Consider the following 21,617-nt stretch of genomic DNA (forward strand, 5'->3'; position numbering starts at 1 on the left):
ACGTTTTTTTTCTTTTTTTTTTTTTTTTTTAACAATTGTTATTTGAAATGTCTGTTTTCAAAGTGTATGTCAATGATAATTGTAAGCCATTCCTCGAGTTAGCCATAAGCTAATTCAAAATAAAATGTACAATTCGATGATTAGAAATTTGACGTGGTACCTGATCCGTTTGACCAACATATAAACTACATTGTTTCTCATACGTATCTATTCTGCAGAATTTCTAGGTATTTCATAATAATTTATAATATATGCTATAATTTCTAACAATATTACAATACTCTTCTTTATGTAATACCTAGAAATATCGTAAAACATCGAATTGTACATTTTATTTGTAACGCAATAATTTAAATTGATGTACGTATTAATATACAATAATAAGATTAAGAATTTGATGCTTTTATCAGACTGGTTTTAGAATCTTCCGCGCGGGCAAGTTTTTCGAGAAGATTTTTAAAAGGATCGTTGTTTAATTATCTCGTCATCGAAAAACGTCAATGAATTCTGCTTTTCTATATTTTCATAGTTTATAAAATAGTTTGAACAAAACAAAAAAACAAAAAAAAAAAAAAATTAATGAAAATGAAAAAGCTAGGAAATAAATAGAAATTTAAAATTTTTAATAAAATTCAATTATGATGAAATTAAAATTATAGTATCGAAATTCTTGCTTGCTCTGATACTTTACGAGATGTTTTAAGAGAAACATTATTTCTTCGACAGCAAGTAAACGTTGTACTTTTATAAATATGAATGTACTTATATTTTGTACTGACAGTACCTTGCAAAAATATACATGTAATATGTTAAACAATGAGATTATGTGCGTATGTACAATGTGCATAAATGTTACGATGTGCGCGTGTATAAATGTTATGCACATACATATGCAATAGGAATATTTTTAATTTAAAAAGTGACCAAAATCTAGTGACAAAATTAAAAACATTCGTTATATTGTTTTGTTGAGTCAAATGTATATTATATTGTAACACTTACTTCATGTATAGCATAGAGAAAGAAAAATAAAAATGATCGTTTTACGATGTGTATATATATATATATTTTTTTTTTTTCGTATTCATTTACTTTTATTATTTGATATTATCAAAATTAACAAGATATTTCAGATAATAAAATTAGATGAATTCTTTAAATCTAACAAAATTATAGAAGAATAATTAATACAGAAAAATTGACACTCATTAAAGAGTATGTAAAGATGAACATTTTTAAAATTAAGAAAAATATATAAAATATATGCAATATTGCAAATGAGATCTATAAAAAAAAAGAAAAATGAATAAACAATAAGTATTTTACAAATATATAAAATTTGATCAAAAACTTGCAGTATTAAAAAAATTGTTTATGCTATTTCCAATTATATTTTCCTATACAATACAAAATCGAATATTCAAGCAGCAAAAATTTTTTCTAAATTTATGATTTTATAAATTAGAAATTAAAAAACAGATGGCATGTGAATTTTTTTTAGAATATTTAAAATTCTACATTTTTTGTCACTGATAAAGTTTTCGAATTTTAAGATTTTATACTAACGGAATATAATGTTAGAAGAAGTAACATATAAAAATTTTCTGGAAGTTAAATAATATTTACCTAAATTTAATATACTTATTTTATACTTATCTCTTTAAAAATACTATAAGTAAAAATACTATAGATAAAAATTCTATATTTTCAAGAACAAATTTTTTTTCTAACATTTTATTTATATATTATATTTAATAATAGATATCTATTTATGTGTTATAAGTCCAGAAACAAATTTAAAAATACATACACATGAAATCAAATATATAGCAGATAAAGTAGAGAATTAAAGAATTAAAGTTTTATCTCTTGAATGTTTTCTAAGAGATATCTTTGGCATTCAAAAGATGGTATTGATTCTTAATTCTTATTCCATCTTATCTTATCTTTGAAGAAATATTTTTGATTTTTCAAAGATGGTACTATCAATTCTTATTTTTTCTTTATCCTTTTCTCTTTATTTGTTGTCTTTGTGTATTGAATTTCATTTACACTTTGAAGATGGCGCTGATTCCTTAATGTTTATCCCATTTCTATCCTTCTCTCACTTTTCTTTATAACACTAATTTTATACTTTATTGTATGCGTTGACTATGGTTTGGTATATTTACCACTAATTTTATCATTGAATAGAAGAGAATAAAGCCGAGAAACAAATATAGTTAATATAAATATTAATTTGTTCTTAGTTAAAAAATAAAACATAAAATACTAATTTTAAAATGAGTAAGGCACATCCTCCAGAACTTAAAAAGTAAGTTTATAAGTAAATTTTTTCGTTCATAGAGGTTATGTTAAGATTGGATATTAATTTATATGTATTTCAAATAAAACAAAATATACTAAAATTTTATTTTTTTTTTTAGATATATGGATAAAAAATTATCATGTGAGTATACATGTTAAATGTTATTAGTTATAAAATTATATTAATATATAAAATATAAAATAATTATATTAATATATAAAATAATATATCATTGCAAAAACAATACTGCAAATTATATACATTAATATATAATTAATAAAATTTGAAATTTATCTTTTTTCTTAGTAAAACTAAATGGAGGAAGACACGTCATTGGAATTTTACGTGGATTTGATCCATTTATGAACATGGTTATAGATGAAAGTATTGAAGAATGTAAAGATGGTACTAAAAATAATATTGGAATGGTGGTAAGATAAAAATTTATTTTTTAATAAAAAGAATTAAATTTCTGTTGATTTAATAAATACATTTTATTATATTGTAGGTAATACGTGGAAATAGTGTAATAATGTTAGAGGCTTTAGACAGGATATGAATCAAAATAAAAATACAACATAAAACAGAGATGTAACTTATATTCCTAAAGAAATAATTGATTAATTTCATACGTAATGTTAACATTATTCAACATATTCAACATTCATAAAATATATTCATGATTAATATTTTTTGTTTAAAAAGAAAACTATTTTGAATAAATAATTTTGATATTAAATAATGATTTATTTTTAAAACCTTTTATGTAAATACAATACAACAAATAGTTTTTTATGATATATTTTTTTCAAGATATATTATATTTAACATAGCATTTTAATTTTTATTTCAAAAATAACTTTTTCAATATTCTCTATTACAAATATATTTTCACACAAATGATATTTCCAAAATTTCCTTCTATTTTTTATCATATCTTTTGTGCACAGAGAATCAGTAATATTAAATGCACAGATAATTTTCATTTATAATCTTATTTTTAAATAAAAGTATCTTATTCATTATATAATTGCATTAAAATTGTTAATATTTTTTATTGTCAGTTTAAAATAATGAAACAAATTTATTAATCAATATTATCCATATTGATTTTTATGAGTTAACTGTATTTATTTATATAAGGAACATTAAAATTTTGAAGGCACATGATATTCATTTTCCTGATTAAGGAACTTTATATTTTTGCAAAATTTTTAATCTATATTTTTATTAATATTCAGAAATATATTAAAATAAATTTCAAAGCTCAAATTAGCTTTTTATCATCTTACATACTAAATTCATCAAACAAGAAAGTACTTATGCATTTAATATTATTTCTAAAAAATGAATTTTTTAAACAATATATTATAGATTTTTTTTGAAAAAAAAAAAAATTATTCAATAATAAAATGTGTATATGTGTAATATAAATATATGTATTCTACATTAATTTTAGCCTATGTGAATGAATACTTTTAAGTAAACAACTACTAAATTAAAAATAAAAGGAACACAATATAACTTATATATATTTATACATAAGAATAATGGCATTTAACTTCTTTTCCGTATAAAATACTCTTACATTTAATAACAAATTTTCTGATTCTAAAATATAAATCATACGATTTCCCTTTTGAATTATTTTTTTGTGCATTTTAAGATATGTGTAATCATATTTTCGTCCACGTGCATAATTGTGATTTCATTTTAATATATAAAAATTTTTTAATGTGCTTAAATTTATGTTAAAAACGGCAAACTTTTACATTACATGAAAAAAGTTATAGCGGAAAGATGGCCATATATCACAGTTTAGAATTTAATAATATACAATTATATCTAAATTTTTTATGTTTATCAATTCTTGTAGTAGTTCTTATTTAAAAAATAAATTTTTTTCAGTTTTATAATACATATCTGTATAATAATGATAAAAATATTTTTTTTTATATATTTTCTAAATAAAGTAAATATAGTAGAAAGATTTATCATTTATATTATACCATAGGATTTATAATATTACAATAATTATTTTAATTTTATCGAAATTTTATTGAAATTATTTCAATTTTATTGAAATTTTGTTAAAAATTAAAATAATCATTTTAATTTTATTGAAATTAAAATAAAAGATAAGATATAATTGATGATTAATTGAAAAAATATCAATATACTCGAACTTTTGTAATTAAATATAAAATTTGCTACCAAAAAATCAATATTTGATTAAATGTAGTGTTTAAGCACATTTTACACATATTTTTACAAGTGAACTTCAAGATTTATAACAGATATATTTTTTTTCAATTTTAAATATTATTTGTTTTATCAATTTTAGTGAATTATTTAAATTGGAATGATTTATACTTCATGACACAGTTCTGTTTTCATATTTTTGATAATGTCTTGAGTAGGCATGCTAATATATCCATTTGTTTTATCCTCTTTTTTTACTTCTTGATGTGAATCTAGATTGTTCATTTTTGGCTCTATAACATCAGAAGAAATTTTTACTATATCCATTTCAATATTTTTATATTTTTTATTTATAATGCCTTAAATGATTAATAGAGAAATATATGATATTACAATCAAAACACTTACGTGAATCTTCATTAGAATCTTCCTGAGCACATATATCAGAAGCAATACTTTCACTATTATGATCATTTGACATATGTCTTTTCATGTCATATCGATTATTAAATGATTGTGTACATATTTTACAGATAAATCGTTTTTCACCTGTATGCATAGCAACATGCATTTTAAAATACCAATCTGTACTGAAATTTTTAAGACAATAATCACATTTAAAATCTTTTTTTCTAAGCTTTCGTTTTTTTTTCACCATTGTTTTTTTTTTTTTTTGTGAAGTTGTTTTCACATCATTTGAAGACTCAACCTTTGGCACAGGTGCTGGACATTGAATAGATTGTGGATTTGTTATAGTTAATGATGGTATTGTATTGTCTGGCATAATACAAAACTTTGGTATACCCTGTGTTTGGTGTAATAAAGATGGTTGTGTTATTAAATTAGTTATAGGCACTACACGTATAGGTGTTAACAGTGGTTTAGGTTGAATGGGTGTTGTCACAATTTGCGACTGTGGCAAGATTATATCACTTATTGGTATTGAATGTGTATTAGTTTGTGTTGTAAATGTAACATAATGATTTTGAGATAAAGGAACTGTACTAGTTGTTGTTATAAGCGATGTAGTTAAAGTATCTGGTAAAGCTATTTGTATGGGAGTAGTTATATTATTTTCATTAGAAGATTCTGCTTTGCCAAGAACTATACTTTGTTGTGGTAATACAATTGGCATACTAGGTAAAAGTTTTCCAAAAACGTTATTTATATTATTGATTTGTAAAGAAGATTGTGTAGTACTTATAGTAATTGTTGGTGTTGATGGTGGTTGTGATTGTGGTTGTGATTGTGATTGTGGTTGTTGTTGTTGCTGTTTTATGGGAACTGATTTTGGAATAATAATCAATTCTTTGTTGTTTCTCAATGTTTCCATTGCAAGACTATATCCCATAACTGGATCTGTATAATCATTTTTTTTCATTTTAGAAGCTTCTATTAATTGAATTTCTCGTTGTCTCATTCTTTCTTTTAATATTTTAGCACTACTTGTTTCATTATGTCTATATTCATTTCTTCTTGTACAATTCTTATGATATATACGAGATCTTTGTGTTTTTAGCGTAATACCACAAATATCACAAGCTGTTGACTGATTACACCTATTCAATCTTATCACAGCTCTGCGACAACGATCATGATCGATACTTAGTGCATCACACATTTTACTCGCACAATGTTTTGAAACAGGTGCATTTATTTCACTTTCCTCTATATTAATAGCTAACATGGGTGAAGATCCTTCACGATCTACATATTGTTGTACTGCCACATCACATACAATATTTTCACAAGGTTCATAATGACCACAGGGTTTCTTTTCCCTTTTAACAGGAACTAACGTGATTTCTGATTTACCTTGTTTCTTAGCAGGCAATAAATTTTTATCTTCTATATTTTCTTCTTGATTCGTCTGTAGAGGAATTACAGATAATTCCGATTGCTTTGGTCTATTTATATTTGTATCCGTATTATGTATTTTGTTCATGAAACCATTATTATTTGACCCAGAATTTGTATTTATTTTTAAAGGTATTGTTTTAATAATAATATTTGGTTGATTAAACAACCTTTTTACTGGGTCCGATTGTAACACCTATAATAAAATAAAATGCAATAAAGTAATAAAATGCATAAATATCGTAAATGTCAAACTTACATCAGATAAAGTAGTAGTGAAATCAGATGGACACATCTTAGACGTATTTATCGGTTTACAAATAGGTTTCGGTAATGGAGCATGGGCCATTTTCACCATATAAAAATATAAAATTCTAATAAGCACGATTAATTTTTTGTCGTGTAACGATTCTACAAAAATTTGAATTATAACATTACGCGAAATTTGCGTAAACTTTATTTTATAATAAAAACGAAAAACTTTAAACAAATTATTGAATACCAACAGTTCTTACAATTTCATGTGAGAAATTTTATGCGAAATTTTTTCTAATATTCAATATAGCTGTTAGGTTATCGCTTCTTTGACAAATCACAACAGCGTACTCTAATATAGGAAAATACATAGTGTTTGGGGTAGTTCAGTAACATTTGGCAACGAGGCATTCACAAGTTTCTTACATTATTGTCACTGACAGCGATCAATAAACGCGTAATTCAACACTTATGTGACTTGTAAATTTACGATCATGAAAATCGAATATTTCATTATGATCGTTAAATATAGAAATTTCTTTTAATAAAACATAAATCTTGCTTTCTAAAATTAAATTTTCGCATGAATGTGCATAACATAAAAGTAAATGGTATACTTGTAATTGTTTCACAATAATGTTTACAATATTATAAACGTATTAGTAAATTCGTTCTTTATAGGCTACGGTCCGCTCAATGAAATCCTATTGGAGGGAAATGACACGAGGAGAAAACGTCTTCCACTCAAAATATTTTAGTTTAAATTATTTACTTGTTTTTTTTTTCTATAAATTGTTTGCTTAACGCAAATAAAATAAAAAAGATTTATTACAAAATATAATTATTAACATCTTTATTTTTTATTCGTAATTCGTAATTCGTAAAGATTTAAATTCTTTTTTTTTCATTCATAACAGAAAACGTATTACTTTTGTGCTCGGTATTAGAGATAAATAAATTGTATCGTACGATCCTTTTTTTTTATGAATCAAATAAACGATATATTTTTTTTTTATTGAAAATTTTATACTCTATCTTACTATCATTACTTTTAAGAATAATTTACAAAATTATGAAATTTCATTATTATAATTTAATCATCTACTTACCTCTTCATTGATCCGTCATTAATGAAGGATAAAACGGATGCGTGGAATAAAGAATTTATTGTAACTTTACTATGCATTAGGAAATATACAAGTTATGAGACAACGTTTAAGTAGTTACGATAACGATATATCTTGGCCCTTTAACACGTGAAACGTAACTTATCTTTGGTATTGAACGGACAATGTAACAATGTCTGTTAATCCTATATAAGGTTGTAAGTCGTGAGTTTTGAAAAACAATTTCACATTTAACAAATCTAATTGTAATCTAATCGATGAAATCTAAAATCGAACCGAAATTTCCTAAAAAAAAAAAGAAATCTTACTAAAACGGTTATGAAACGGCCAAGGTTTTCTCGAAGGGCGTCACTTCCCGTTTTACAGTCGTATGCTGTGCAAAACGTTTGATTGTCTTTACACTAGAGTCATACATACGACATCATTTCGTCGAAAGAAGAAAAGCGGTGAATGATTATAAACGATGCTCGAAGAATGGATGATTATTACAAAGCTTTATTGAACTTGAGTTGCGGTCCCTAAATTGTTTCAACATATCAAGACGACTGTACATAGGAACTGTATAAATTAAAACATCGCGACGTACAAGCGAGAACAATACTTATACGCGAAAGATGGCTATGTTGAAATAATAAATGCAAAAATACGTTACAACTGTATCGTTCAATAAAACCCATTTTTTTTTCGTCTTTTCTTTTTTCTCCTTTAATTCAGGTGAATTTTTACTTTTTACACCCTTTACAACAGATCGAACGAGATATCGTGAAAAAGCTAAATGCTGAAGTCGCATGTATGCGTTTCAAAGGTATATCGCGAATTATAACTTAGCGAGCACGAAGGTACATTGTACAAAATGTTACTTACATCTATTACATTATAAACATATTTACATCGATCAGTCAAATAAATATTCGTCTTAGTCTCTTTGCGTATCTAATGCGATGCTGAATATTTAGCAAACGAACACCAAGGTTCGAAATTCGTATTTTTATTGTAAATCGCAAAGAATCGTGCGAAAATAAAAGGACGATCGTATAGCGTTTTAAACAAAAATATTTCTACTTCGTTATACGTTAGCATACGTTTATCGTAGAAATAATTCTGCCTCGATTTCAAACGTAGCATAAAAGTCTAGCATACACTACCATTTAAGCTCTCTTATCGTTAGCTAATCGCGTCTAAATTTTGATTCGCAGAGACGAATCTCAAAGGTACGATCGCATTCACGAAAATCACGATGTTTTAACGACGATGCTTAGTTAATCTTTGGAAAGAGCTACCGTTTCATAGAGATTTTCTTTTCTTTTCTTTTTTTTTTTTTTTTTTTGGGATATGGATTCCTTTCGAAACTAATTTCTCCCCTTTGAAAATTTAATTTATCTTCTTCGGTTTCGTAATGGTTTTTTTTTTTTCCTTTTTCGCGTGATACGATATATAAAATGATAGATTTGGTCGCATCTACAATCTGCTACTTATAATAATGTACGATACGATGTTTCTCTGTATTATTCTCTCGTTACATGTATTATCACAGAATTCAATAATTTCTTTCGCGTTCCTTTTGCGGTATCGAGTGAAACTTTTGAAAATAATTGTTGCTTACTTCTGTTTCTTATCTCGTTTACAAAATGCTCTTAAGATAAATATCCCCGACGATCGTTAATTATTTCGCGTGTTACATCCGAACGTTAACGGATACGAATCTCTACAAAAAATATTAGAATTTTTAAGTAACTATTATATTTACAACGATAATATATCGCGCCCGATACAACCTAATCTCAGTATTCTGACAGTTTGCTTCCGATTTCCGATCTATCGGTTCTTTCGCCCGGCTTCGCCGAGCTAACGATCGATCATTGTACTATTACGACTCCATTTCCTTCCGTGGCTGGTCTTTTCTTTCTTTTCTTTTTTTTTTTTTCCTCTTTTTTTAAATAAAATAACATCGTAGAAATATCGTTCGAACGGAAATATATCTCGCGTTTACGCGCTTCGTTCCGAATATGATCGACAGACTAGAATATTTGAAATAGATCCTACAAATGCATGTCCCCCCTCCTTCACGCCCACCCGCTCTATTTCTTCACACTCGCCGTTTCAACGGTTTTACCGACCGTACGCTGCGCTTTGTGCACACCCGGTATCGTCCGTGACGCGTTTACGTTTCTGTTCGCCTCGAACTTTTGTTGAAGGGAGGCCACGTTCGACTTGCTGCTCGCCGCCCTTTGCACCGGATTCGCTTTCGCCCCCGAATCCCCTTTCGCCTCGGCCCTCTGCCCCCCCTGCGCTTTCGCCTGCGAGATTTTCGAAGCCGATTCCCTCGCTGCCACCGAAAACGACGATTTAATCGCGTTCACGTTGCCACCTCCTCCTCCGCTCGGGGAGGATTTCTTCCTCTCGGCGAGGCCGGCCCCTTTCGGCGCGATGTTCAACGGTTTGGCAGGGGTGGCGGGCGCTTTGGCGCCACCGCCCCGCGCGAGGGTGGGCGTTTTTTGAACGGCGTTCTTCGGGCTGATCTTGGGATTGTTTCCAACTACGTCGGGCGACTTCGTACCGATTTGACTCGAGGAATTCGAACAGCTGGAGACCAGGTCGGGGCTGTTTACGAACTTTCCCCCTTCGTTATCCTTAGGGCTACTACAAGGCACAGTTTTCAGAGATAATCTACTATTAACACTCGCGCGCGAATCCTTCTCGCCCCCGTCGTCCACCGACCCTTGCTGCTTCGAACCACTGTCAGAATACTGTTTAGACCTGTTACACGCTTTCGCCTCCTCCTCGCCCCCCCTCGAAACGCCTCGCGAATTGAATCGAGCCCTGGCGATCGACTTGCGGTCCTCGCCAACCTTCGTTCCAAGCTCCCTCGACATCTCGTCGCTCAGCTTCGAATCGTTCACCATCCTCGAGCCTTTCCCCTCGTCCTCGGCCTGTTGCGGCACGTTCAAAGCGGACGGGTTCAGGTAACCGGAGCTGGTCGTCGAGCTCGACGAGTTGAACTTGGCCGAGGCCGAGTTCGAGTATATGCTGCTGCCTGCCGGCGACTTGTAATGAACCGAGCCATTCGTGTAACCGGCGAACGGGCCGCTGTTGTTGTATCCTCCCCCCTCCTCCTCCCCCTCCTCCTCCCCGACCCCCCTCCCCCTCGGCGACCCCCCTCCCCCTCCCCCTCCCCCCACCCCCTCCTCCCCTGTTTTCCTCGACAAAGTGGCGGTCGAGTATATCGAGTCGAAGTTCCGATTCGATATCTCGGAAACGATCTCCGACAGCAAACCCATCGATTCCACTCCAACGTTCGACGACGAATTCTCCACCCGCTTAGGCAATTTGTACTCGTTCTCCCCTTGCTTCTCCCCCTTCCTCCCCTTCTCGGGGAGGGCCTCCTCTATCACGGCGTAAATATTGTCGCCTGGCGCGGCCGATTCCTCGGCTATCTTGGCCAACGACGAGGACGAGGAGGAGGACGCGTCGGGGACGAGATTCATGCAATCGTCGTACGCGTTGTCGGTCGCCGCTCTCTGCTGCCCACCTCTCTGCGCCCGAGGATTCTGGTAGCCTGGCAATCCGGGGATCTTCGCCTCGCTCGTCGCCTTCTCGGCCGAGGGGAGGACGGGGGGGCCAGGGGGTGGCGCGGTGGGCCTGGCGCTGGCCGGTATACTGGTCGGCCGTTTCACGGCCGCCTGCCGCATCGAGCCGAACGTTTGGATGGCGGGCCGCGCGATCTTCCCGTCCCTCATCGACTGGGCGCGCAACACCACCACGTTGCTGCCGCCGCTGCTGCCCCTCCTCTGCTCGTCGACCGGGATCACGGGTATCGAGGGGGTCGGGATCTCGATCTCCTTCTGCGGTATGGGATTCGAGATCTCCAAGCTTCTCAGTATCTCCTTGTCCATCACTTTGCTCGCCTTGTGGTGGTGCAACCTGGGCAGAGAGTTGGTCGCGCTCCTCTCCGTTTGCAACCCGCCTCCTCCTCTCACGATCCCCGAGTTGGGGCGAAGGATGGACGCGATCCTGTTCAGGGTGCTGCTCCCCTTCTCCTGCCTCCTCTCGCCCTCCAGCACGTTGGCGAGGGGCGTGCTGCTCGGCCTCTGAGGCTTTTGAACGGAGTCCGAGGTGGAGAGGACAGGCGGAGCTGGAGCGGGCCTGGTCGGCCCTTCCACAGCTGGGAGTTTGGGGGCGACCAGCTCGACGGAGGTGCACGTGGTCGCGGCCAGCACCGGGCTGCTGATCAACGGCCGTGCCGTGCATCCTGGATTCAAGGGTGGGAGGGTGGGCGGCGGCGGCGCTTCGTCGAAGCTGGTCGTGGGTGGATCGAGGATGCAGGTGGACGCGCGATTATTGCTCCTCGGGATCGGCTTGATGTTAGTCTTAATGGCTACGGTCGGGATGGTGGGCGGAGGTGGCGCAGGCTTGGTCGGCTCGAGGCTCTTCGCTTGGCTCCTGATCGGGGTGATCGTGAAACCTTTGAACTGGCCGAACAAATTATTGTTGTAACGCTCGTCGGTATCCGGTTTCGGCAACAAACTCGCGCACGCTGGATCCTGACTCAGACTAGAATCGATCGTTTCGATGCTACGAGGCAAGGGACTGGAACGATCGATCGTTTTGATGGACAGTCCGTTGTGGCCACGATCGGTCCTGAAAATTTTAAGCACAGTCGTAAGCCAAGGGGGAATCGAGGTGTCGAAAGCGACGCAAAGCTGTTGTTATACACCGATCGAATCGAGGATAATGATTAGAGAGATTGTTCATCATCCTCGATTGCGAAATTGTTCGGCATGCAAGCTTTCTTTTTCCGCGCGAACTCGGAGAGAAAAAAAAAAAAGAAAAAAAGGAATCGCGTTCGCGTATATTTTTCTCGTACGTGCATGCGAGCGCGAGAAACGAGATGCATTTGGGAACGTTAGTCGAAGATTAAAAATGTTAGTGGCAAGCTCTCTCTATGGATGAGGGATGAAGTTTTTCACAATTACACAAGAAAATTGTATAGGCTTTGTATCAAACACTGTACGTTTATTCAAATAAACTTATACATATTGATTTGTTCAATTGAGCAATTTCGATATGGAGTATTATCTCGAATATATATACGCGCGCGTATTGTGTGTGTGTGTGTGTGTGTGTGTGTGTGTGTGTGTGCGTGTGTGTGTGTGTATATATATATATATCCGAGTAAAATTCGAACGAATTTGCTCGCTTAAAAAAGTGATCGAAGTCGATTTGTTGAACGTATCTTGTTAATACTGACTTTAATAAATATCGACTCGAAATAATAAATGCGAGACGTTGAGTAATTTTAAAATGCAGAAGCCATCTCAAAAGAAATCTCACACATGCTCATGCCCGTGTCACATTAATTTTCTATGCATGCTCCGTGTTACGATTCTCAACTTTCCTCCGAAACGTGCCTTTTCTCGTTCCGCCTCTCGTCAAACACATCATCGAGCGCGAACCAACGAGAGCTTCTTATTCATTGCGTTAGTGGACAGTCATTTTCGTTCTATATTATCACCCATTTCTTTTTCTTTTTTTTTTTTTTTTTTTTTTTTTGGTAATACTATCACATGACGTAATCTGCATTCGTTAAAAATCATTTACATTCAACAGCCTAAAACTATATTACGTCATATATTATATATATATATATATATTTATTTATTTATTATTTTTTTGAGCATGAAATAGTAAACGAATAAATATATTATCACTTATATCGCGAAATATATTCGCATCGATATTTACGTTGCGTCGTAGCATAGAGAAAGGATTGAAGAAATTTCCGTTCGATTATAAATTTGTAAAAATATATATCGTTATAAAGAAACGTGCACTATCTACAGGATATTTTTCTCACGCGGATTATTGCTGCGCGGTGCTCGTAGATCCCGATTTCTCTTCACGCAACGGCAAAATTGCGTCGATTGTCATCGCGTTACCCCCATTATTCTCTCTACATCTTGCCTACATTTATATCTCGACTGTTACACAACGCGAAGATCACAGCGTAGGAATTGAATTGGAAACCGTCACCGTTTATTGCCAACCCTACCTAGTTTAGGTTAAGTAATGCAAAGGTCATAGCTTCCTTGAGAAAATATGTTCAGGCTTCTCTCTGCTGCGACCTTCGCACTAAAAAGGAATGTTTCGAGTTGAAAAGTGGATAAAAAAGAGAGAGAGAGAGAGAGAGAGAGAGAGAGAGAAAGAGAAGAATTGACGAGATATAACGAAAAGATAAATAAAGCGCGAAATCAAATCTTTGGCTTTAAATGTTGAGCCGAAGCCGGCGGAGGTGGTGGTTTTTTGTTGTAAAACGGTGCAGGCGCGTTCGAGTACGGCCTGCAATGTGGCAACAGGGGATCGCCTGTCCTCGGCGCGGCGCTGCCAACAGCACCGCTGCCGCCCGGGCTTTCGCTCAAATGCTCGAACTTTACTTCCGTTTTAAGCGTCAACCCCTTGATATTCTTGCTCGGCTTTTTCTGCATCTGTTGTATACGCTCGGCTATCTTCGAACCCAGCTCCGACCTATGGGAAGAATTCCTTCTCGCTTGCGGCTCTACCGACTCGACCGATCGATCAGAGGCGACCACGCGACACCTCTTCTCGCTCGTGTTATTGCCGGCCATCGATCGCCTATCGATACTGTCGCTACAGTTAATAACGTCCGGGTTAGTGGTCGAGATCAGATCGGTTTTCGTTATTTGAAGCTTCTGCCTCGCCATACTCTCGCTGACCGTGAATATTTTGTTCGCGGCCCGCGAATCGTCCCGGCCAGGGGAGAAAAAGATGACGAACCTCTCGTAAAAGTTTTTACCGAGCGAGATGTTGTGGCTCGAGATCTTAGATCCGCGAGCACCGCGCGCGAAGCCATGCGGCTTGTTGCATCTCTCTCTAACACGCTCGTGGCTAGATACGTACGTTGATGACATCATGCTCTTCTTCCAGTTCTGCCCCGAATTTCTCACGTACCAGATCCCGAACAAGGACAGAGCGATCGTGGGCACGATCCCCAAAAAGATAATGTACAACGCCATTATGAAATCGTTCCTCGCTGAAACAGATAATCATCGAGCCCGTGCAAGGCGGAAATTAGTTTCGCATAATAATAATAATAATAATAATATTAATGATAATAATATCCGTGTTCGGATATGAGAAACGGAATGAAATTAATTCACCGTTCGGATCCTCGGCGGGGCCACTGTCCTCGGATCCGCCCACGCCAGGCTGGGTGCAATCGGGTGGCCGGAAGCCGCGATTGCAGTGACAATGGCCGAGGCTATTGCACACTCCGTTGCCCCCGCAATTATTCGGACAGGCTTTCCCTCCGGACACGGAAGCGCGCAGATCGGCCACCGGCATACACTTCTGATTCACGCACATCTACAAACCGAACGAAAATTCTTCTTCCCTCTTTGCTCGAGACTCGATTAACACTAAACCTACCACGGCACGGTCAAATGATCGTTTTTGAAATTTCGTTTAGAATCTCTTGTATACAAAGTTGCTCTATCGCCATACGACTTATTCGCTTTTCCTACAATGTAGATACAGAACCCATTTTTCGATATTCACAACATTCTCTATTGTTTACTTTGCGAATCCAATTAGCTAAAATCTCCTTCCACATTAAGATACAAATGTTTTTTTGCTCATGGTAGGAATAGGTAAGTTTAGTGTTAAATCACCTATATTTAATACTAAATTCTTCACGTTCAAAAAACAAAGTTAATTTAAACTTCAACCTCTTCCTCTTCTTAATTCTTCTCTTAACGTCAATATAAACCTTATTTATCTCCAGTAAACTAGTTAAAACCCAAATGCTCTTCAACTTCCCAAACGCTGAAGAAAAGAATGCCAACTCAAAATCCAACTTCTTCCGTTTTTGAAATTTAGAATTTCTTGTTATACACAAAGTTGCTGTATCGCCATACGACTTATTCGCTTTTTCTACAATGTAGATACAGAACCCATTTTTCAATATTCACAACTTTCTCTATTGTTTACTTTGCGAATCCAATTAGCTAAAAATCTCCTTCCACATTAAGATACAAATGTTTTTTTGCTCATGGTAGGAATAGGTATACGTCGGTAGGTTTAGTGTTAACTCATTAATTAATTACCTTCCCGGGTGCGCACTTGGCGCCGTCAGGCGCGAGGCCAGGATCGACCTGATTCAAGCCGAGATCCACGATGGCGGACCGGCACGGTATAATCTTCCCCCCGTTGTTGATGAACGAGTGGCTGAGAATCGCCACCGACTCCATACCGAACTCCAATCTTTCGTTCAAGTGCTTGCAGTGAAGCATACCGCACAAAAGATTTCTAGAACCGTGGAAACAACATATAACCCTCGGCCTTAAGAAAATAAAAAAAGAATCGTCTGTGACTTACTCTCCGGTGCACTTGACGTAGCTCGACTCGACCCGGTTGTAGCCGCAATTCCCGTGCTTCGTCCCTTTCGTGTTCATCTCGTAGCATTGGGCGTCGGACGAGGTGCCTGTCGGGCCCCAGAGCAGCTTGCACTGATCGTTGTGGGTCCTGCACGAGCCCTGGTAGCAAAACGCCTTCCCCATGCTGCACGACTCCCCGTCCATCTTGAACACGTCCACGGGGCAATACTCGCTCTGCCCGGTGCAGTACTCGGGCAGATCGCACTCGTGCTCGGCGCTCCTGCACTCGGTCCCGGCCGTTTTAGGCCGACACGTTTTCAGGTCGCAGCACTCGCCAGTCGCGCAGCTCGCGTTCCCGTGCAGCATGCACGTGGTCACGTTGCAGCACGGGTTGTCGCAGTTCTCCCTGAGCCCGCAGTCGCACTGCTCCCCGGGCTCCACGAACCCGTTCCCGCAGATCGGGCTGTCGAACAGTTTCTGCGGCTTGTTCCTCAGGCAATAATCCATCCCGTGCTCGAACGCGAGCGCCAGGTGCTCGAGAGAGCAGGTCGACCAGTGCGTCGGCCCCGACGACCCGCTCGACGATGCCATGATGCATCTGTAATCAGCGTTCGCAACAAACCTTGTCCTCACTCTCCATCGTTTACCTTTCATTGCAACGAATTACACTCCACGCGATTTCTTAGCTAAGTTGAAATGATTTCACGCGCGAAACTTTTATCTTTTGTGTACAAGGAAATTGAATATTAAAAATCTATATTGTTCGCGCGATTGCCAAGATGCATCCTCGGTTTGTCAGGGCGCACATTTATTCTCTACTATTCTTATTTTCCATCTTCGTATACTACGTCTCTCTATAACGTCAATCTCGTAACAAATACAAATAATTTATTTACGAACAATCAAACTCACCTTCGCTCGAACTAATTACATTCATGCTCACAAAACAATATTTCTATATAAAAAATGTAGTTCCATCGCTCTAATTTCAGATAAAAAAACCATTCGATAGTATATTACTTATAAGATCACACAAGAAAGAGTTTAGGAATCTATTCGTGATATTTTAAAAAAGTCAAACGCAAACAAATATCCGAGGGCCACGGTTGGAGATCGGCCTGCGGAATTGGACAAAGGACGAGAGTTGGACTCACTTCTCCTCGGGACAGTCGCAATCGGCCGAGTCGTGTTCCATCCCGAAATTGTGGCCCATCTCGTGGGCGACAGTCGCGGCCACTAATCCAACCACGTTCGAGTGATCCATCGAGACGCCGCCCGAGAACTCGTACGTGCATATCGGTCCCTTGAGCGCCTTCCCCACCACGCCACCCTCGAAAGTGATTCGCCTGCAAAGTACGAAATCACGTGTCTTGTTTCTCTCTGCGCGTACGTTATCCTCTTTCCACTCACGTCAACAGCTGGGCGTTATCGTTCGGCATGTCTTGAACCAGTTTCTCCCTCCTGTATCGAAGGAAATTCGACAGGGTGGTGTCCCCGTTCGGGGACAAGGCTATCTCGTCCGCGTCCGACCAAACTTGCACCCCGACCAGCGCGATGAATATATTCAGGGGCATGTACAACTAAAAAGAGAAAAAAAACCAGATACATACGTCATTTTACAATCAGACGGATTATTAGATTATCCCAAAAGACGTGTTTCAATGTTGTATTTGTAAATTTTTATACAACCTGGAACTCGATGAAAATCGTATCATATATATATATATATATAACTTTTGAGACAACCTGGCACGATACGAAGATTTGTCTGATAAAACTGCATACTAACAGCGTTGATAATGTTAGCGATATCTTTGCAGTGTTGATGAACCTTGTCCAAATTCTCGTCGAGAGCGATGTATTCCTTCTTATCGATCACGAGCACCAATTCTACGTATCGTGAATGCCTGTTCGCGTTGTAGGGCCCTCGAATCGCCTCTGCCGCTCTCTTGTGCTGAAAGTACAAAAACTTCGAATCTCTAAACAAACTTAAATCCTTAAGCTATATATATATATTGAGCGTACCCTTGCGATTCTGCTGACGATCCCTCCCTGTTGTTCACGGTCGAGAGCATGGTGAGGCGTTCCTTCGTAACCTGCACCGAACAAAAAACCAACATCATCGTCGTGGTCGATCGGATTCTCGGTAAAGTTAAGGGAGAGAATCTTGCTCCCACATTCGTTAAGGAAAGACCAGTCTTTCCTGCGAGACAGGTCTTCGAGGCCGGTAGAAGGAGCGCGAGGACAACGCACAGCTTTGGAAATCGAACCGGTCTCCTTCGAGACTTCCTCAGGAACGATAACAATTAGGAAAGGATAGGACACGAGATATTCTTTCTTAATTCGTTCGTGCAAGATTTCGAGAGAAATTGAAATCGATGTAAGAAAAAGAAAAATAATAATTACCGCAAGTGTGATTGGCGACGAGATCGCTGTGCTTGTAGACGTAATGACGCGAGTCCAAAGATTCCTCTCGCTCCGGTTGAATGTGATGAAGGTTCTCGCCGTCGAAGACAACGCCGCGCAGCCCTCTGCAAGTAGATAGGGCTACCCAGGAGCCGGGAAGGTCGCGAACGCTACCTTGATAGTGGCAGAGCTCCTGCGAATTTCAATGGGATTCATTGATTCGGTTGATTTCGAAATTTCCATCGCGGACCCGTTCTTAAAGTCGAGTTCTTAAATTGGCACGAAACTTTCGGCCACCGTTTTCAATGGATTTTCGACGCGATAAAAAAGATCCTCGATGCGAATGTATTACGGTCTCGAGCCAAGTTCCGTTCCGAGAAACAGTGCGGAAAAGGATTGAGAGACGCGAGCGTAACATTTTAGCGGTGCGGAAAATAATGGCGGAAAAAGTTGGAGCGAGATCTAAGAAGGATTCTCACTCGTTGGTTCGGATGAATATCCAAGGATTCTCGGACGTGCAATGTTCACCCGTGCATTCGACCGGTACAAATATAGTTGGCCCAGATTCCCATTGGACCGGCCATTTTTTAACTTTTTCCTTTCTCTTTGCATTTTCTTCCACGAGCAAGAATCCTCCGCGTGTTCTCGAACGTCATCGCCGCCAACGTTCCGCCACCGATTCCGCGGGAAGGGATTTACGACCGCTCGATTATGTCTCGCCGAATGCGGGACAATCCTCTCGAGAATCCTTCCTGTTCCTGAATCCGAGTCGTTTCTCGTGATTTTAAGCGGGGAAACGTAATTTGAAACGTAAGCATTTCTATCGAGAGGCGAGACAAGAACAAAGAAGCTATAATTATTGTCGTGTTACGAGAATGAAACCTCTGAAGAGCGTTCTAACCAGTTTGATTCGCAGAATTTCGCTCATTTAAACGGCCGAAATTAGCTCGTCCGTTTGGCCGCGACAACGAGGGCGAATAAACTGGAAAGAGGAAGGGGGGGAGAGAGAGAGAGAGAGAGAGAGAGAGAGAGACGAGTGGACGTATCAATTCATTTATTCAATTACGCAAAATGTGAAAAACAGGGCGCAACGAACTCGGTGACGAAACGTGTGTCCAACTCATGTCCATTAATCGTAAATAATACGTACTTAAAATTTATATATCGATGCTGAAGATCGAATCGTTAAAAAACGTCGATAGTCATTCTTCTTTCTTTCCTCTAGTCGTATATTGCATCGAGGTCTCGTTACTTTTCTCGTGTAATTCACGTGGTGAGTAAAAATTTAATTTACTCGTAAAACTAGAGTATGTAGCACTCGAGGAAAACTTTATCCAGAAACAGAAAACGTAAAAAATTGACACAAAAATCCAGTGTTTATGACTCAAAGTTGATTTAAAATTATTTTTTTAACAATTTTCTTAAAAAAAAAAAACAGCGTATCGTCGTGAAAAGTGATTACAGCGAGAGTAAAGCGTGATCAATATTCGAGTGTGGTTATGTACCTACGCGATACTCTCTATGTTTTATTTGCGAGTGATCGATACTCTCGAAACGTTCATGTCCGTTTATACTAACGCGTCCTGCACGGTCGGACAGTGAGTCATCGTTATCGATTCTAGCATTCTTTGCACCTGTATAGTACGATTAATAGTGTATAGTACGATTTCGTTTCGATTTCGACGTCGTCCGAAAATGAAATGCACGCATACATTGTTCTTAATTTATTCTTTGAGCCTTTTGATTCGATTCCACGTATCGTCTAATTGTTTACGTTAGGCTAGATTCACACTGTGAGCGTTTTGCAAACGATGTTCGAATGGTGTCGATAGTGTCGAATTGTGATTTTATAATTTGCGATATGTTCGTTTCACAATAGTGTTCGTTAATATTTACAAACTCTGTGATCAGAGAAATTGAATATCGTTTGGAAATAATCGTTCGTGAATTATTCGCTGCTGAATATATAGGTTAGGTTTACATTACTGTTCACGAACAGTTCGTTCGTGTTTATAAACTCTATATTCGTCGGCATTTTTGCGAACAACGAACAACGTGCAATGTATTTTTCAACGAATATTATTTGCAAATGATACTTTTGAATGATTCCGATGATCGAGATCACGATATTATATAATAAATTTAAAAAAAAGATTACTTACGACTTTCGACGGAGTGTGCACTTTGTACGTGCCTTGATGCTGATGACGTTGTTGATAGTAACCAACAGGAATCAGATCAGAATTTAATCTCAAGTCCAAGGTGCGTTTCACTCCATCAAGCTCGAAGCCTATCACTAACACGTTCGCGTGTTCCACATCCTGAGAACAAAAGCAGCATAAGTTGAGGATGTTGCGCAGAAACATGAGTTTTCGTATCGCGTAAGTGCGCGTTTCCGCGCAAGCGGCCGATAAGACTTGTTCGAATCAGTGTTCGAATGCGTTATAATCGTTTGGAAACCCGGCATTATGCACCTGTTGCGCCACGACGCCGCTCCAGAGTTCTATCGAGATAAAAGAAGAAACACGTCGAGATCGCGTGGAAATCGAATCCTTCGGAAAAGTGAGTCAATTAGCTTCGATCGTTGGCCAGTTTACCTAGGCGAGAAATACTTTCTCCGTGATTCAACGGATACGGTTCCATGGTTTTGCGCTCTAGTTCGCTTTCCAACCATTTTTTTTTTTTTTTTTTTTTTACAATAACTACACTGTTATCGATTTTTTGTTTACACGTAAAGCGATAAATCGGGATGAATAAATTACAGTATCAATTTCTTTAAGTAATTGTTATTTTGAAATAACAGCTTACTGATCGAATTTATTCAAGCGGAAAATGCCGAATTTTCTGATCTCGTTTTATTTTCTTTTTTTTCGCGTTATAGCATCGGTTCTCGAACACCAACCGGAAAGTCGACCGATTAAAAATTTATATTCTCTCCAGTCACCGGGTTCAAAGTCAAGTGGACGGGACAGAGAGTGCTCGGTTTTTTTTTTTTTTTTCTTTTCTTTCACGAGCGTACGCGCGCGTGCCGGTTGAAACCCAAATGAATTTACGAATCTTGGTTGCACCCTC

The 21,617-nt window shown here is 37.3% G+C and overlaps 3 protein-coding genes and 1 long non-coding RNA gene across 5 annotated transcripts in view; 2 read left to right on the plus strand and 2 right to left on the minus strand.

Annotated features, from left to right (window-relative positions):
* Positions 1-1,882: 1,882 nt before the first annotated feature.
* Positions 1,883-3,047, plus strand: SNRPG (small nuclear ribonucleoprotein G). Its single transcript, XM_012484250.3, has 4 exons — positions 1,883-2,314; positions 2,427-2,449; positions 2,615-2,739; positions 2,817-3,047. The coding sequence occupies exons 1-4, from the start codon at positions 2,283-2,285 to the stop codon at positions 2,865-2,867; spliced, it is 231 nt and encodes a 76-aa protein (XP_012339704.2). The 5' UTR covers positions 1,883-2,282; the 3' UTR covers positions 2,868-3,047.
* LOC100867123 (uncharacterized) lies at positions 3,035-7,060 on the minus strand. 2 transcript variants are annotated; one of them, XM_086902685.1, is made up of 4 exons: positions 6,883-7,027; positions 6,627-6,778; positions 4,919-6,563; positions 3,035-4,803 (listed from the first exon to the last, which is right to left on the minus strand). In XM_086902685.1, the coding sequence occupies exons 2-4, from the start codon at positions 6,723-6,725 to the stop codon at positions 4,676-4,678; spliced, it is 1,872 nt and encodes a 623-aa protein (XP_086758811.1). In that variant the 5' UTR covers positions 6,726-6,778; positions 6,883-7,027; the 3' UTR covers positions 3,035-4,675. The 2 variants fall into 2 exon arrangements, with proteins under 2 accessions (XP_086758811.1, XP_031771206.2); XM_031915346.2 differs by having other exon boundaries at positions 6,627-7,060.
* Positions 6,962-7,632, plus strand: LOC147658392 (uncharacterized). Its single transcript, XR_015290591.1, has 2 exons — positions 6,962-7,226; positions 7,304-7,632. It is a non-coding gene; the product is annotated as an uncharacterized LOC147658392 (long non-coding RNA).
* A 146-nt stretch (positions 7,633-7,778) lies between these two features.
* Meltrin (disintegrin and metalloproteinase domain-containing protein meltrin) overlaps positions 7,779-21,617 on the minus strand; it is a 44,788-nt gene continuing 30,949 nt past the window's right edge. The window contains exons 3-14 of the mRNA XM_086902687.1: positions 20,708-20,866; positions 18,546-18,738; positions 18,165-18,235; positions 17,929-18,093; positions 17,550-17,719; positions 17,294-17,485; positions 16,141-16,737; positions 15,870-16,071; positions 14,925-15,129; positions 14,665-14,797; positions 10,929-12,387; positions 7,779-10,871 (exon numbers count right to left, since the gene is read on the minus strand). Of these exons, the coding sequence (XP_086758813.1) occupies positions 9,828-10,871; positions 10,929-12,387; positions 14,665-14,797; positions 14,925-15,129; positions 15,870-16,071; positions 16,141-16,737; positions 17,294-17,485; positions 17,550-17,719; positions 17,929-18,093; positions 18,165-18,235; positions 18,546-18,738; positions 20,708-20,866 (4,590 nt within the window). The 3' untranslated portion in view covers positions 7,779-9,827. The remainder of the gene's footprint in view (positions 10,872-10,928; positions 12,388-14,664; positions 14,798-14,924; positions 15,130-15,869; positions 16,072-16,140; positions 16,738-17,293; positions 17,486-17,549; positions 17,720-17,928; positions 18,094-18,164; positions 18,236-18,545; positions 18,739-20,707; positions 20,867-21,617) is intronic.

This window comes from Apis florea, unplaced genomic scaffold, assembly GCF_048593485.1.
Source record: "Apis florea isolate Af1SG1 unplaced genomic scaffold, ASM4859348v1 contig_2272_pilon, whole genome shotgun sequence".
Classification (NCBI taxonomy): domain Eukaryota; kingdom Metazoa; phylum Arthropoda; class Insecta; order Hymenoptera; family Apidae; genus Apis; species Apis florea.